At 41.6% G+C, this 18,288-nt stretch overlaps 1 protein-coding gene across 4 annotated transcripts in view; it reads left to right on the top strand.

The window, feature by feature from the left end:
* pak1 (p21 protein (Cdc42/Rac)-activated kinase 1) overlaps nt 1-18,288 on the top strand; it is a 57,652-nt gene that overhangs the window by 27,167 nt on the left and 12,197 nt on the right. The window contains exons 1-6 of one of the 4 annotated variants that reach the window (XM_060877557.1): nt 8,621-8,784; nt 12,854-13,070; nt 14,871-14,965; nt 15,595-15,742; nt 15,897-15,934; nt 17,142-17,255. In XM_060877557.1, the coding sequence (XP_060733540.1) occupies nt 12,878-13,070; nt 14,871-14,965; nt 15,595-15,742; nt 15,897-15,934; nt 17,142-17,255 (588 nt within the window). In that variant the 5' untranslated portion in view covers nt 8,621-8,784; nt 12,854-12,877. Of the gene's footprint in view, nt 1-8,620; nt 8,785-10,511; nt 10,620-12,853; nt 13,071-14,870; nt 14,966-15,594; nt 15,743-15,896; nt 15,935-17,141; nt 17,256-18,288 lie in introns of those variants that run through there. The other 3 variants (XM_060877559.1, XM_060877556.1, XM_060877558.1) reach the window with 3 other exon arrangements.

Below are 18,288 nucleotides of genomic sequence, written 5' to 3'. Positions count from 1 at the left end.
GCACACCCCCACCCAGCATCAGTCGCGCTCTCTCTCTCTCTCTCTCTCTCTCTCTCTCTCTCTCTCTCTCTCTCTCTCTCTCTCTTTCTCTTTCTCTCTCTCACTCATTCTATTTACATGTAAATTGGCAGTGCCTGATTTAGTGCCATCTGCTGTACAGGGGCTATGGGCATGGTGACCACGAGACTCCTGGGACATACACACCCCTAGATACGCACACACACACACTCACCCTGCTGTGGCCGTACTGTATCATAAAAAAGGAAAACGTGTGTGTGTGTGTGCATACTTCCTGGAGATGATTGTTAATAATTCAATAATGATAATACAATAAAAAATGGCTAGGTTCTAGCCAGTATGATAAAGTACTGCGCACTTATTCATTTATTTCTTCATTAAGCAGTAAACAGTAATTGAGCCGCTAGCCTGTGCTCACGCTGGCACCGAATGGGCAAAGTACTGTAGGTTTTTATTTTCAACATGAGTTGGCGAGCTCCAGCGACAGAAAGGAAAGCTATTGTTAGCCCCAAAGTGGGTGAAACCAGCAACACGAAAAAACTTCAAGTGAACTTTGCAAAAAAAAAAAAAAAAAAAAAAAAAAAAGAATGATTACTGCAGCATCGAGAGACTTGGTTATACTTAGCGTGCTGCTGAAGGCTCGAACTGTTGGCTTTTCTTCAAATAGAGTTGCTAAATTGGCTGTGAATAAAAAGAAACAGCAAACCATGTCTTTGCAAAATGGTAAAAATGTCTCGTTTTTAGCTGGAAGATATGATTCATGGTCATCTAGGTGGTCTTTTGTAAATATTGTACAGCTATATTGCATAAACCTGAGACTTACTTAGAAATCATGGCAGCAGTCAACTAAAGATGCTTTGCACTTTGTGATGAATCACGAGTGACACACGCTGGTGGCTGGAGATACAGAATTACAGGTTTTGCTCATGATCTTTACACTGGGTTGCTCTCTGGTAGGCCTGGGAATTTAAACTCATACCTTCTCAATTCAATTTGTGCTATTGAGCTAATAACCAATTAAAATATCTCTTAAACAAAAAGAGAAAGGATTCATCTTTGCTCTGACAAAATCAGTTTCACGATTTCGCACAAATACTTATGTGACAAATTTATTGACACCCCGGAAGAAAAGTATTTGTTGAAATGACAATATTTTATATTTTGCTCTAAGTTTCCAGAAATTCTGTTTTTGCCTTTAACTATGTCCTGTTTCTCTGTTACAATTTCTCTGTTTATTTCCAGTAAGGGCAAATCAAGCTAAATCTAGCTATCTAAATGTACAAACAAACAAAAAAAAAAAACAAAAAAAAACGCCTCAAGGTTTGGTAAGTTTGGGTTGTTTTTCAGCTCACGACACTTCTGAAATGATCAAACCGGCACCAACAACCTTTTTTTTTTTTCTTTTCCCCTCCGCATTCCGATATTTGATGTGAACATCAACCGATGCTCTCGATTTGTACGCACCGCTCTGCTGACACATGATCTGCTGATTGGATAAATGAACACATTGCAGGTGTTCCGAATAAAGTGGGAGGTTTTATAACATTAACCTGGTCTCCAATCGGCTGCTTGTATTATATTACTGCAATATAAATGTAAACTATTCCACTTCACAGTAACACGTCCACATCGGTCAGCTCCCGTTCTCCTGTCCTTTAGGCTCTTTTTCTTTTTCAACTCTCCTTCATTCCCCCTTTCTTTCATCTTTTGCTTCTCTTTTCGTTCTGTCTAGTCCACCCTAATTAACACAGACGGACAAATGTCTAAACACTGGAAAACACATACTGTACATACACACGGAACAGAAGACAGACGGTTGTAGGGAGTCGTTTCCTTCTGAATAATTACAAAGCAGTGTCTCGCTTTTTTCTGTATCACTTTGTTCATTAGACACCAGCGTTACTCCTTTGAACATGAAAAAGGGGAGTGGTTGTTGTGTCTGCAGGACATGTTTATGTCTGCCTGTGTGAGTGTGTGTGTGTGTGTGTGAGTGTGTGTGAGAGAGAGCTCTGAGGAGAAAAGGCTGCCACAAGCTGATTTAGGTTTTTTTTTTCTTTAACAGCAAAAACAGCAAAATACTTCCTCTAATTTCTAATGAAGTCACTCATTTTAAATTTGATTTCAATTTTACTTTGCTCCTCATTATCTGTCAAGCTATTAAATCCTGCATACTGCTCTAAGTGAGTTGGTGTGTGTGTGTGTGTGTGTGTGTCAGGTGACAGTGAAAAGGGGCTTCCCTTCTGAAGTCTCAGCTGCTCTCAAGGTTTCTTCCTCATTCTGCTTTTATAGATCGCCTTTCACTAAAGATGGCAGTGAAAACAGACAGCATTAAATGTCGGGAAATGCGCCGGGGTTAGAGACGAAGCATTTCAGTCGTGCAGGTTGTTTTATGTCTAGTGGCAGCGGGATGAGGAGACTGGGCTGGGTGTCAGTCATCAGTCAGTCATCAGTCAGTCATGCAGGGATGAGAACGGAGGAAGCTCCTCTGATGGAGTTGCATTCATTGTTTCTCTCACATCTGGTGTACAACAGATCTTTTATGGAGATAAAAACAGTGTCGACTATTCTGAAGCTGGGATCACTTTCTTTCTCATCACATCATTTATTCACATCACTATGGGTGTGACCCAAAATCTCAAGGCAGAATTGTTTTTGAGAGGATCTGTGTCTGTCTGTCTGTCTGTCTCTGTTTATCTACCTGTTTCCCTTTCTCTTTTTGTCTCTTTCTCTCCTCTCTCTTTTCATTCTCTTTCTTTCACAGCATCCCTCTGTTTCTCTCCATCTCAACCTCCATCACTTCCCTCTCTGTCTCGCTCTCACTCTCGTTGTGTCTCTCTTCTTTCCAGCTCCCTCTAATTCTCACACACTGTGTCTCTCAACCTTAGTCCTCCCTCTCTCCACACACACACATACACACGCACATTTGCAAGTAGTTCCAGTAACATACTGATGTTTGCTAAACTCTTGCTGATGACTCTTCGAGTAAACCAGTAGAGATCAAGGGTGTGTGTGTATGTGTGTGTTTTCCAATGTTTCATGCATTATTATACCCCTCGTACCCAATTCCATTCCATTACACATCAGATGTGGTGACCCTGTATGGCTAGTCATGACAGCCATAAAACTAACACTGACTCGACAGTGACCGCTTATCGGCTTTTAAACGGCAGCTTTACGACCTTGCGATCTCTCTGCCCTGACCCTCGTTTTCTCCTTCCTGATTTGTTTGCGCTAGCGTGTGTTGGTGTGTGTTTGTGTCTGACTCAGCCATGTGGGAAGAGAAGTCATGCAGAGTGAAAGAACCTCGTCTCAGTGTGGTCAGTTAATGACATCCTGAAACAGCTCCTGTCCTCTTTTGTGCTTAAGTCATGAATAAGAATAGTGTTGAGGAAGCGTTTATCCATCTATCCATCCATCTATCCATCCATTTATACATCCATCCATCCATCCATCCATCCTTGCCTTTCCCTGATTGTTTCGTAACAGAAAGCTGATGAAAGCGATTTCTATTCTTAATATATTCTTTATCATCTTCTAATTTTATTCTCATTTTCTTCTTATTGATTTTATTCTCATGACGCAGACAGTTGAAAAGCATCTCACTATTTGTTGTATATTATATGGTTGTGTATGTGACCAAATAAAAATTGAATTTAATTGTCCATTAGAGATTTGATATAAAGGCGTCCGGCTGCAGCTGGAAGTGACACCATTTTCTAAATATCGAGGATGGACACAGCAAAAAATATTATTCATTCATTCATTTTCTACCGCTTATCCGAACTACCTCGGGTCACGGGGAGCCTGTGCCTATCTCAGGCGTCATCGGGCATCAAGGCAGGATACACTCTGGACGGAGTGCCAACCCATCGCTGGGCACACACACACACTCTTATTCACTCACACAATCACACACTACGGACAATTTTCCAGAGATGCCAATCAACCTACCATGTATGTCTTTGGACCGGGGGAGGAAACTGGAGTACCCTGAGGAAACCCCGAGGCACGGGGAGAACATGCAAACTCCACACACCCAAGACGGAGGCGGGAATCGAACCCCCAACCCTGGAGGTGTGAGGCGAACGTGCTAACCACTAAGCCACCGTGCCCCCTCCAAAAAATAACTGTCAAAAAAATAAAAAGATCGGAGGGGGGTTTGACGTAAGAGTGAACCCTGCTCATCGTGGGGGCGGGGCTTGTGGTATATGGGCGGGGCATGCAGTGTCAGGGCGGGGCCTGCAGAATCAGGAATGAGGGGGTAGAACATGCATGGGATGATTTCAGGGTTAATTCTGCACACATCACAAAGAACATTCAGCAATTTCTTCTCTTTCCCTGTGGTCCTGTGTGTTGTTTGTTTTTGTTTGTTTTGTTGTTTTGCTCTGCTCATGAAAGCGTGAGTCTACAATGAAACACCAGATTAGATAGCGGTTTTGCTCAACGTTTTCCCAGGAGATGACTGGCTTTACAGTAGAAAAACTCCAGCACGGAGTTCACTGTGAGGCAGCTATGAGGGAGACGGAGCATCATTGAGTACATGTTTACTATATAAATGCCCTGCTTTACTATTTATCACAAGCCCATGGTGTCTGTATTCTAACCTTTCTGTGTGAGGATCTGTTTGTGAGCCTCATGAAAGTGAAGCTGTCGAAGGCTTAAGTGAAGAGCGTGAATGAACGAATTCATCAGGTAGCAAACAAGTGCTATCTGTTTATATTATGTAAGAATTTATATGATGTGATGTATGTTTTATTTTTATTATTATTAAAAAGGCCAAGGGGAGCACGGTGGCTTAGTGGTTAGCATGTTCGCCTCACACCTCCAGGGTTGGGGGTTCGATTCCCGCCTCCGCCTTGTGTGTGTGGAGTTTGCATGTTCTCCCCGTGCCTCGGGGGTTTCCTCCGGGTACTCCGGTTTCATCCCCCGGTCCAAAGACATGCATGGTAGGTTGATTGGCATCTCTGGAAAATTGTCCGTAGTGTGTGATTGCGTGAGTGAATGAGAGTGTGTGTGTGTGTGCCCTGCGATGGGTTGGCAGTCCGTCCAGGGTGTATCCTGCCTTGATGCCCAATGACGCCTGAGATAGGCACAGGCTCCCCGTGACCCGAGGTAGTTTGGATAAGCGGTAGAAGATGAATAATGAAAAATGAATAAAAAGATCAAGGCACGAGGCAGTCCACATATATGCAGTGTTGATACAATGATGTTTACAACCTAAAGTTTTATTATGTTTTGATTGACAGCTCAATATTTCAGCTACAAGATATCAATTAAATGTATAGCAGTCTGTTTTCTCCTCGGTAAAATTAGATGATCCATTCGATGATCCATGTAATTAAAAAAAAAAATATATATATATATATGTATATGTGTATATATATATATATATATATATGTGTATATATATATATTATTATTATTATTATTATTATTATTATTATTAAAAAATACTCCCTGAAAGCCTGCTCCTTTCCCCCCTGTTCCTCTGTGCTTTTATTTGTCTTCATAGTATAGGGAGAATGTTTTAGGTTTACTTTGGTTTTTATTATTGTATTATATGTATACAGGTTTTACTATGTACTAACGATAAGGATCAAAATATTGGTGCTTTCTTGCTGATTATCTGAGGATCTCTGGAAGCTCCACCCACTTTTGTCATTGCATTAGATAAAGTTTGTTGTCTGGGGAAAAAAAACACTCGGAAGGTGTGTGTGCGCATGTGTGTGCGTGTGTGTGTGTTGTCAGGATTTGTTCTGCTGTTTACGGGTATATTGCGTGCACCAAATTAATGTTAATGTTTTTTGTTCTTAGGCTTTAATTAAAGGTTCCTGTGCTTTGACCTGGCTGTAACTAGTCTCTGTTGCCTAATGAATGTTTTCCATATTTGCTCTAAGTGCCATATATTACAGCAGGTCTTACAAAGGTCATGAATGTAATGGGTCTGAGCTTGTAGCCGAGCTGCTGTTCCCTGACTCCGATAATGACTTTATTTAGAGAATTTGTTCACTCATTCATCTTGTAGGCAGTTTGTATGCTAGCTAAACGGTGCTACTGTGTTCTAGTTATAAGGGTTTTTTGTGCGTCTGTGGTTTGATATAATAAGTACACAGTGTAACTGTATTGCTGGTGGGATATTCCGGAGCGTGTGTCCATGCCGTGTGTTTTGTTTGAGGTTTAAATTCTCCAGCAGCGAAGCACCATATGCGAATCTTGGCTGTGGACGGCACATCTGAAAAAAGGCAGATGCTCATGCTGAACACATATGAGCCAGGACAGTGTTAATCATACAGTGTCCATGCACTTGTCATTTCCTGTTTTGCTGTATTCTTTTGAAGGCTTATAGGCTTTCCTGATGTATAAAGATATGCAGCATAATGTTTGAGGACTTGAAAAGCTCATTCTGTTGTCACTACAACGTAATATCGTTAGCGTTATCCAGCACAGTCCTTGCACACGAGAAACAGTAGAACATAAGATACAGTAGGAGTGCTATTTTTAGCAGACATCCGTAATGACATCACTTTGTGTGACTCAGGGAAAACCGAACAGACACAAGTGTGACTAAGAGTGACTACCTCGGTCTGCTCTCTTCAAACCGAACCCAGAGATGAGCGTGCTTGTATCAGACTAACACACTGGGTTTGCATTTAGGTTTGTCATTCTGCTGTTTTTTCCTTTGTGCATGACAGTAAATGACACAGAGGCCACACGCCTCCTTCATTGGACCTAACAGGCACAAGCTGTGATCTTGAGTCATCATCCGTCAGTGATGTGCAGATGGGAAAACTCCCTTGATGCCTTGTGATTCAAGAACAAGTCACTCTACAGCACTGTCACAGGCCATGTAGACGATTTGTTTACAGTGATGACTGACGGTTATGAGTTGGGGGTAGAAAAACCAGACTCAAAAGGGAACCCATCCTCATCTGGGTGACACTGGAGGGTGTGATTTACAAATGTACAGTCTGACAATTGTGTATTGATTAGGAGGTTGTTGTCCTCAAAGACCACATGTAGTTGGCATTTCCTCTTAGACACTAAAACAAAGAAAGGAGAAGGAGATCACAAGGCCAGAAACCAAGAGAGCAAAATGTCCATGCTTTTTGCCCACTCTCTTTACTGTCAATTAAAGTGACACTAACCAGTTGTGGGTGTTAGCCTTCACCCTTTGCATTTGGTAGGTAGTGGGTGGAAAAGTGACCAAAATGGGAAAGAAACTGGAAACTTTTTGGTTGTTTTCTACTGAGACTTTTAATAATTAATCACAGTTGATATATTTATTATTATTGGTATTATTGGTGTGTAAACAATAGCTAAAGCATAAAAAAAGTCCTGCTCCATAATTCTAGTTAATTCTGTTGTTCTTTCTACACAGTTAAGATGAACATACTACTTTTGTTGATGTTGGGGACGTCGTGGCCTAATGGTTAGAGAGTTTGACTCCTAACCCTAAGGTTGTGGGTTCGAGTCTCGGGCCGGCAATACCGCGACTGAGGTGCCCTTGAGCAAGGCACCGAATCCCCGAACGGCTCCCCGAGCGCTGCAGGATAATTGGCTGCCCACTGCTCCGGGTGTGTGTTCACTGCTGTGTGTGTGCACTTTGGATGGGTTAAATGTAGAGATCGAATTCTGAGTATGGGTCACCATATGTTACGTCACTAATATGCTTTTACATACACATAAGGACCCAGATCTTGTGGATCTGTTGAGAGAAAATCTGATCACAGCAATCCGATCAAGCAGATCGGATCATCAGCCAATCAGGACACGGCGCATTTACACTTGTCAACATTACGTGGCTTCTGCATCTGGATATCTGATCGGACCTCACTATCCCTGCAGAACATTTAAAAACGGCTCCGCAAAATCGACCTGAAGTGGTGGGATTTCTTCTAAAAACTATTTTCAGTCTTGGGGTTATATTTGCGATCTACTCCGATTCCTCGATCGTATCTCGAAATCACAGCTACATGCAGCGAATAGGGAGAGAGGAGGGGGAAATGATAATGGGTGGGGTTTTGTGTGATGTCAACCTGTAGATGCAGACACGATGAATGAATTGGGTTTACATTATACTAATGTATCGCGCGTCCTCGTCCACGTCAGAACCAGGACACGTTAGTCCGATAACATAGTCCGGTTGCATTTTAATGCCAAGTGTGAATGCAGACGCTGACCCTGAACACTTTTATTGATCCACACACTGCAGCCCTGAGCTGCAGATGCAGGGTGTGTTCTCATCACCACACACTCACCTGCTGTTCGTTAGTGAACAGAGGCCTGTGTTCGTTTTCAAGACGTGTCTCTCTTGAAGGCCGCTGACGTGCGTTAATCTCAGTCAGACACAGTTTTTATGTGTAATAGGGATGTAGCGAGAATAAGAACCTATTCTTTAGTCCGAAGCACCTGACACAGAGGCTCATGTGAAGTATGTGTGGGTGTGTGTGAGGGAGACGAGAAACAAAGCCTACAGTGACTGATACAGTGGTCAAAGGTTTTATTACTTACTTCCTGTTTCACGCTGGCACTTGTTAGAGTACCTTGTACTGTGCTGGAGTTCACACAGTGTCACCTTTTGTGTTTGTGTGTGTGTGTGTGTGTGTGTGTCCCCTCAAATAAGTACAATTGTCCATGAAAAACCTTTGTTTTTGTTGTTTTTTTTTCCTAGGTACCATTTGTGTGTATGAGCATGTGTGTGAGTGTGTTTTAAAATGACCGGAGTGATGACGGGACTCTGCTAAAAGTCTCAGCTGGGTATGAAATGTGAGTCGCTCTCTTTTGTCTCAGGGGTCTATGGGTTTGTTATCAGCGTCAGCAGCCTGATGGTGTGTTTGAGCAGTGCTGTGTGTTTCAGTGTGTGTCTTGTAGGTTGTTAGATTGTGTGTGTGTGTCTGGGGGGGCACTTTGGGGTCAGGTTTTCTCACAGAAGTGTGAGTGTTTTGCTTCTTAAATGCAGAGCCTGCATATATGCTGTCACCAGATGCTGCCAAAGTAAGTGTGTGTGTCATGTGGCGCACCCATGAGTTACCCTTATATATGAAATGATCTAACTTTTTTACAGTAATGTACAGAAGTCTAAGGCACAATAAAACAAAACATTTCTACATGGAAAATGTTAAAAAGAGATGTACATTGTAATAATCAAGAAGTCAATAGTTGGTGTGATAGAAAAAATAAAAGAAAGTAGCCTCATGCAAACTAAACCCAACAGTTTGCATTGTTTTGTCTGTAATTTGTTGCTTTTTGTCAGAAAGCAATTGTTGGTAAATATAAAATGATTCGTTGATGACTTAGTAATGCAGACATTTAGGAAAATTACTAATAAAATAACTATGACTAAAAATATATATATAGGGGAGACGAAGAAGTTTATTATTTATATTCATGTGCTATATTTGCATTGCGTCTCTAGTCATTTGGTCACTAACGGGGAAAATAATTTGCAACAAAAATTAAAATCATTCTGTATCTATTTCTAACAATTCTGAAAACTTGTTAGAAATAGATACAGAATGATTTTAATTTTTGGTTACAGAGCTACTGGATATTTATTATGAAATATATGTATTATGGCTTTTTATGCAATTTAAAGCAAAAATAGTTTTTGGACAAAAAGAAACCATCTCATTACTCAGCCATAAGCAAAAAATAAACCATAACATGCATTTATTTATTTTAAAACCATCTTTACCACATGACTGAAATGGTTAAGAATGCTTTGTTTGTTAAGCTTGTGTCAGGTGACAAAAACGAGACAATGACATCATAATACTGTACATATGAAGGTTCACATATGACAGCCCTTTAAACAGAAGCTGAGTTCAATTGTAATTTCGAATGTGTACAGCATATTCTTCAGTGGTTAAGGTGTTGGACTACAAATCGGAACGTCGTGAGTTCGAATCCCAGGGCTACCAAGCTGACACCCCTGAGCAAGCACACAAGGGCATCTATACAATAATAAAAACGTCTCCTATAATTATATAATATGTCAAAGTTTTCTGTTAGCAGGCGGTTCCTTATCAGGTCTCATGTGTCAGCGTTTTTTAAAGCACAGTAATTTTCCGTTGCAGGAGTCTTCAGGACAGAGGACTTTGTTCATTACGGTTTCTCTGTAACATGATGCGTTTTTTGCTTTATTAACAGCGAGGGAGGAAAACGAGGGTGGTGAACGAGGGATGCTAAACTGTAGTTATGGTTAAAAGCATCAGTCATTAATTAATGAATAAAAGAATTACACACAGTGCTGTGGTACAAAGACTTTAGGACATGCTGTGGAGGGAAATAATAAAGCTGTCTCTTTGTGTTGTCTCTGTTTGTGTATATGTGTCATCACTTTACTCAATTTATGTGAGTCACTGTGCCAGACAGCCACAAACCGAACCCACCTGGTCACTTGTGACATCACACGAAGGAGGGCTCAGATGCCTCAAAAACACACACTCGTGCACTCAACCACACACACACACACACACACACTTGCTCACTCACACTCCCAGGACACTCAGAGACTCAGAGGAGCTTCTTGCACTGTCTCTAATATTTTGGTCTTGAGTTGTTGCTAGAATACATACTTTTGAAGTCCAAGATGTGTTGAGGTAAGGCTTTTACTACTAAAAAAAAACATGAAAGAAGCCATTTTGTTTCATTTAAATTTTTAGTGTTATCTAAAGAAATGGGATGAAAATAGTACACAATGCCACGTGCTTCTGGGTTTCCTGGTTATCAGCAGAACTACACATTGACAGAAGTAAAAGTAGAATCCCTGTAAATACCTGTCTGTTATGTGGATGGATGGATAGAGTAGGTGGATGGCTGGATGAATGGAGAGTGGAAGGAGGGAGGTAGAAATATGAATAAGGTGAATAAATGGAGTAGGTATTATGTAGGTATGGAGTTGAATACATTGGATATGGATTAAACTGAGGAGGTGGCTGGATAGAGAGATGGACGGATAGAGTAGATTGGAGATTGATTAGACCGGCAATGGATGGATGAATAGTTAGAGAAGATGGGTGGATGAACAGAATAGATTGAGGGAAAGTCCGAGAAGGAAGGAAGGAAGATGGATTTGATAGATTTTTAAATTTGTGGAATGGTTTGGTGGATAGCCAGAGAAGGAAGGAAGACGGATTGCATGGATTTAAGGAATGAATGATGGATAGATAGTCAGAGGAGGTAGAAAGATAGATAGATGGATGGACAGGATTGATGAATGGATGGATGGATAGATGGATAGATAGATGGATAGGTAGGTAGATAGATAGTGTCTGTCTGTCTATCTATCTATCTATCTATCTATCTATCTATCTATCTATCTATCATGGAGGGTTAAAGTAGAATGATTGATAATGTATATCTCTATCAAGATGGATAGATAGGTGGATAGATGGATAGATAGAGATCTAAAATCAGCCCTATTGTATTGTACACTAGTGTGTTTGTTTGCTGTAACATAACTAACGTGTAACATGTTTCCTTGTCACATAACTAACAAACACAGATCCAAAAATAAGACAGCGGATTACATAATGTTTTGTTTGAACTCACAGGAGGGGAGTGTGTGGGAGAGGAGATGAGGGAAGGCTCTGCAGGGTGTGCGTGTGTGTGTTTTTCTCTGATGGTTCACAAGCATCACATTCATAGTCAAGACTCCATCGTTTGTTGAGTCAGGCTTGTGTGAAGTGTACATATATGGAATAAAAAAAAAGCATTGTTTACGTTTTATTGTGTTGAGGTTGCAATACATGAAAATGCACACACACTTTCTCGCACACACACGTCAGGCTGGGAGCTCACAGCTATACTGCAAGGTGTTTCTGCTAGCACACACCTTCACAGCCAGTTGCTGTTACCCGGACACTTGTATTGGATCTGTATTGTATAAATGATTAAGTATTAAATTGATCTTCTGTGAGGTGACTTGCTGTTTATTTGATGCTTGCAGGGATTCTTGAACTTGTACATGTTTACTTATTGCCAGACCTCGAACACGTGAACACATTAAGACTTCGTAAAGAATATTCTTCTTATTTACAATCAGCAATGGTTATCTAGCGAAAATGTGATGAGTCTGTAGACGTGTTTATGCAGATTCTCATGTGCTTTCAGACAGAATATTATAACAGTGTGAAGGCAGCCATCTTGTGTAACCAGAAGCTACATTTTCCCACAAGTTTTATGTGATGACAGACGGGATGCTGTAATCTAATGCTGTACAATTTAGGTGTGACAAGGATTTTTACTTGTTGGCTACACAGGCTAGCTACACAGGCTAGCTATACAGGCTGGCTACACAGGCTAGCTACACAGGCTAGCTACACAGGCTAGCTACACAGGCTAGCTACACAGGCTAGCTACACAGGCTAGCTACACACAGGCTAGCAACACAGGCTAGCAACACAGGCTAGCAACACAGGCTAGCAACACAGGCTAGCACAGATCATGGATGATGGACCATACTTGTTTAAATAAACTACCAAATGCATATATTTGTATTTATACAAAACACATTTATATATGTATGTGTATATGTATGTGTGTGTGTGTGTATATATATATATATATATATATATATATATATGTGTATATATATATATATATATATATAATGTATAAATGTGTTTTGTCTTTCATTAACTGTTCATCGATCTACAGAATAAACGAATACCTTCCTGTTCAGCATCAATCTTTTTTCTTCTTACCTTTCTTCTTAATCTTTTTTCTTCTTACCTCACTCCACTTCCTTCCTGCCTAAAATGCTTTAATTTTTGCCCTAACCCTTTATAAACCAAATTTCTATATATTTATTTCTTCTTCTTTTTTTTTCCAGAGCTAGCGGCTCCTGCACTACGTGATGTCCGATAACGGAGAAGTGGAAGACAAGCCACCAGCACCGCCCATGAGGAACACCAGCACCATGATGGGATCCGGGATCAAAGAGCCGAGCGCAATGAACCACACCTCCAAACCACTGCCGCCCAATCCCGAGGACAAGAAGCGCAAGGACCGCTCTATCCGCTCCATCCTCACTGGAGGAGGAGATAAGAGTGAGTTGCCATACATGCCGGAATGTCTCTGGTAGTTATATGGAAGACTGGCAAAGTAGCAGGAGTAATACAATTTTATATTATTTTGCGGTTTCTGGGTTGGTGGAAAATGTCTTTTCTCATTGTGGTTTCATGTAATATTAAATTCCTATTTTTATTAATAACTTAACGTATAAAGTCTTATATTCAGAGCCCTTTGGCAGCCTGAGAGTCATGGGCTAATCAGTGCAAGGTCATTAGCAGAGAATGTCTCGCATTTTAGCACGCCTGCTCTGTTAATTAGCTTCCTGCTAGCAAATAGTTAACATTACATATCCAACCTGACCTCCACACCACAGCCAGCACACAGCAGCTGGCTGGCCAGAGCGAGCGACAGAGAGAGCGAGCGAGCGAGAGAGAGAGAGAGAGATACAGGCAGACAAAACCAGACAGACAGACAAAGACCGAGTGAGTGAGAGAGAGCACGAAAGAGAGAAATACAAAAAGAAGGAAATATACAGGGTGAGACAGAGAGAAAGACTTATAGACAGAGAGACAGAAAAAGTCAGAAAGAGATAGACAAAGTGAGAGAATGAGAGATAATTAGGACAGTTGGTGGTTGAAATGAACAGAATAGCCAACAATGACTCTTCAGTCAGCCAAGACATGTTTGATTCCAGGCTTTTCCAGCTTCACGTTCACATATTACAAATTGCATTTTTTACACATCACCTAAAATACAGCATTTGGCTCGGCGAGGCAATTTTATACACAAACTCCTTTCATAAAGTAGCATTAAGGTCTGTATGAACATGCAAATCAGATCACAGCTCTTCTGAATGATGAATGTTTTGTGCTTTTTCTCTTTATTCTTATGACTTATTAAATATCCTGTCATTCATCTTTATTGCTGCCATAATGACGGGACCCCAGCTCTGTCCCTGTACTTGAGATGAGTACTACTCGCTGCTGGTCGTCTTAACGCATAGCCATCATCAACACTAAGGAAGTAACATTATAAGAAAACACACTAGTAATGAGGACATCAGAGGGACAGCTCAGGTTGGCTGTTTTGAGGACAAGGTCAGAGAGACTAGATTGAGATGGTTTGGACATGTACAGAGGAGGGAGATGGTTATATTGATAGAAGGATGTTGGAGATGGAGCTGCCAGGTAAGAGGTCAAGAGGAAAGACAAAGAGGAGATATACAGTATGGATGTGATAAATGAGGACATGAACTGGTGAGGGGATGTGGTAGCCTAGTGGTCAAGGCATTGGACTAATGGCCAGTAGGTCATGAGTTTGAATCCCAGGTCCACCAATCTGGCACTGCTGGGCCCCTAAGCAAGGCCCTTAACCTTCAATTGCTCAGTTGTATAAACATGTCTGCAGTTGCATGTCTGCTAAATTGCAGAAATGTAAATGTAACTTAATAAACTTGATTTGTGCGAGAGTAGAGGATGCCGAGGTTAGACTTAGGTGGAAACATACGATTCACTGTGGTGACCACTAACGGGAAAAGATGAAATTAGAATAAGAAAAAGAAAAACAGCTGCTTTCTTTATCGCCTGTCATCATCATCTTACAGTCTGCCTCCGAAATGGTTGATCAAACAGCAGGAGTTCCTCTCCCACACAACTCCAGCCACTGCGTTGCCGAGCATAACTGCTAACTGAGCTCACTGTCGTCAACCTGTATTAATCAGCACAACAGATGCAAACGTGTCATTTTCATCAGATGCCGTTTTCATGAAATCATTTCAAAGCTGCTGTCGTTTGCACTGCCCTTCAAAATATTCTTTTTTGTGTGTCTGTCCACAGCTAATAAAAAGAAGGAGCGTCCGGAGATATCTCTGCCGTCAGACTTTGAGCACACCATCCACGTGGGCTTTGATGCCGTCACCGGAGAGTTCACTGTAAGTGCGCACGTTATGTAGGATTTCAGGTTTAATCTCTGTTTACACTTGACTATGTGATTTATAAAAAAAAATATCTTCAGCTCTGCAAGCAAAGCTTCTCTGTTGTGCGCTCGTAGATCGAGGTCATCTAGCTCTAGCTGTCTAGCTTTCAGATCCACGTTTTCCTTTTCAGTCTGATTTATAAGTGTTAGTGACAAATTACTGTACATTTCTCAATGCTTGGGTGGCAAAATGATTCTAAAAATGACTCCGCCTGTTCTGACTCCAGATGAGTCAGCACCATCACTCGATTCACTCAAGGAGTCGAGTCCGATGAATCGTTTTCTGACTTTCACTGAAGTCATAACACATAAGCTGTAAAAAAAATTAAAATCACTGTCAGGTGAATCGAATAACGTTGATTATCTCTTCACGATGGTGTCAAGGAGTAAAAGCAGCTATATTAAGCAGCAAGCGACCAGTTAGTTCTTGGAGTTGACATGATGCTGGTGGAAAGGGTGAAAAAAAGAACTGTGTTTTCTTTTAAATGCCATATTTTCTTTAGTCGTCTTTTTGAGAGAGAGCCTTTTTTGCACAATTGATTTTCATATTAATTTGTGTGTGTGCACGCGTGTGTGTGTGTGTAGGGTATGCCAGAGCAGTGGGCTCGTCTGCTCCAGACCTCAAACATCACCAAGCTGGAGCAGAAGAAAAACCCTCAGGCCGTCCTAGATGTACTGAAGTTCTACGACTCCAAAGAGACGGCCAACAGCCAGAAGTACATGAGCTTCACAGGTGAGAGTTTCAGTGTGTGATGATCATGGCCACACACACACGCACACACACACACACACACACACACACAATCTTTTCAAACAAGGTTACCACTTAATTCCACTCTGTTCTCATAAGGAGTTTCTTTCCCTTCTGGGTCTTTTTTCCTTTGCAGATAAAAGCTTGGACAGTTACAGCTCCTCCAATGTTCCGGTAAGTCTCCAGTTGATGGTCTGTGTGTGTGTGTGTGTGTGTGTGTGTATGGGAAGGAAGAGTTTTATCACAGCTTCATGCTGGCACACGGACAGAACATCAGTCCCAATGGCTGCTCACATTCATGCACGCACCGTTAGCTCACACACTCTCACTATAATTCCAGTCTGACTCTCACACTTCTTTTTTTTATGCAGTGAACCAATAAAGATTTCACCCATATTTAAATTATTTTGAGTATGAAATAAGCTCCCCCAAGAAAATGATGAGTCTCATGTCTCCTTTGATTCCTAATGCTCCTCACCTTAATAACAGCGCTGCGCTTGTGAGGTAAACACTGCAGACTTTATTCTGGTGTTTCAGCTGCTGCTCTGAAAAATCCATTACGTTTTCTGTGGGATTGAAGTCGGGTCATTTTGTCAAACACACCGATTTGAGACACAAAAGATCAGCAAACTGACCTTCATCTTTTACATTTCTCCAAGTGCACATTGAACAAAATGACAATACCCCTCCCCTCCCCCCCCCCACTACTGCCACTAACCCCCCACCCAATTTGAGGTGCAGTGAGGAAGCAATTGCGATTTGATCCGACTGTAGGAAGTGAAGCAGATATGATGTATTTAGAGATGTATTTAAATAATGAACCAAAGGACAGAGCTGTAGAAATGCACAAATGTGTTCTGGATATTTATATTGATGAACAAAAGAAAAGAGAATTGAATTTGATTTGTAATTTTAAATTAGGGTTTTTTTTTGTTTTTGTTATGGTTATTTTGGGGGGGTTTTTTTTTGCCCGATTCAGTGCAAAATTTACCTAAAAACATGACCCAAAAAAAATATATATAAAAAAGTGACCTGAAATTGCAGCCTGTGATTCCAGACATTCTCACACACATACAAACACACACTCTTGCTTAAACCACACAGTCTTTCACAGGCACATGCTCCACACTGTGAATCAGCGTCTTTTTCTTTTCAGACCTTGCTGACTATGCAGTTTGGGTGCCATGTTGCCTGGGTTTAGAGGAAAAGCATGATGACTAAGCTAGCTGTGTTTGCTTCGATTGCTAATATTTAATGCAGATGATGTAGGCTAGTAGTTCTCTGCTCCAACCCTGGCATTTAACAAGCTGCCATTTATCCAAGCCACAACATAAAGCTAGCTTTTAGTGTCTGCCTACTCAGCCTCCGTTTCGCTCCACAGAACTCCAAAGCTGTGTCTGAAACCCCCGCCGTAGCAACCGTATCCGAGGACGATGACGAGGACGAGGCCACGCCGCCACCCGTGATCGCTCCACGACCCGAACACACCAAATCTGTGAGTACAGCTTGCATGCAAGATTCAAATTTCTGGCTTTGTTTGTGTTTTAATCCTCACGGTTTTCCCATCACTCGCATAGCTCTCTCCTTTCTTTTGCCTTCACCTCCCTCCCCCGTTGCTTCAATCTGCCCGCTCTAAGTCTTTTATTTTTTTTTCCCCCCTACTTTTTTCTCTCACTCCTTTGTGGCACAGGTACTGTAGCACCGGTTGGGTACGTTTTGTAACAAGCACTAGGAATCAAACATGTGTCTCTAAGCAGAGGAACAGATTTGATTATTTTTAGCTTTATTTTTATTCTGTGAAAATGCCATTGTGTATATGTTAGCTTCACAATGTCCGGGATACGAGTGTGAAAGAAGGCAGTGAAAGGTGGACAGAAGTGTTAGAGAGTAATGTGGAAAGGAGTTGAAGGTGTAGGTGTGTAGGAGGGCAGTGAGTGAAGGATAGAAGGATGGGACTAAAGGACAGAAACTTGTGGAGTTAAGGCTAAGAAATGGAGGATGGGCAGAAGGAGAGGGGTGGAGGAGGGCAGTGAGTAAAGGATGGGCAAAGGGAGGGGAATGAATGGTGAACTGAAGAACAGGGGGAGGTGGGTGGTGAGAAAGGGGAGTGAAATGAGGGCAGTGAGTGAAGGAAGGATAGAAGGAGGTGAGTGAAGGATGGAGTGAAGGAGAGGACTAAAGGAGGGAGGTGAGAAAAAGTGAGCAGTGAGGGATTGGCAGAACGAGGCGCATATCAGCGTAGGATGGACAGACGGAGGTGAATAAAGAGATTGAAGAACATGAGTGAAAAAGAAGAGAGAATTAAATATCCTCACTTTGCAGAGGAAGGGAGTGAAGCAGGGAGCAAGAGCGAAAGAGTGTGGGAGTGGAAGTGTTAAGAGCCTGAGACAGTAACGGAGATGGAGAAAAGTCTCGTCTTATTCACTTGAGGTCTCTGAGGAAGAATACAAGAAGCCAAATGCGGCTGCTGTGTCTGACAGCGTCGGAGTTCAGCCTCGTTAAACCTGATTCTAAACCACAACACACAT

Source organism: Tachysurus vachellii, chromosome 9 (genome assembly GCF_030014155.1).
Source record: "Tachysurus vachellii isolate PV-2020 chromosome 9, HZAU_Pvac_v1, whole genome shotgun sequence".
Taxonomy (NCBI): Eukaryota; Metazoa; Chordata; class Actinopteri; order Siluriformes; family Bagridae; genus Tachysurus; species Tachysurus vachellii.
Note: the sequence above shows the minus strand (reverse complement) of the source record. Positions and strands in the feature narration are given on the sequence as shown.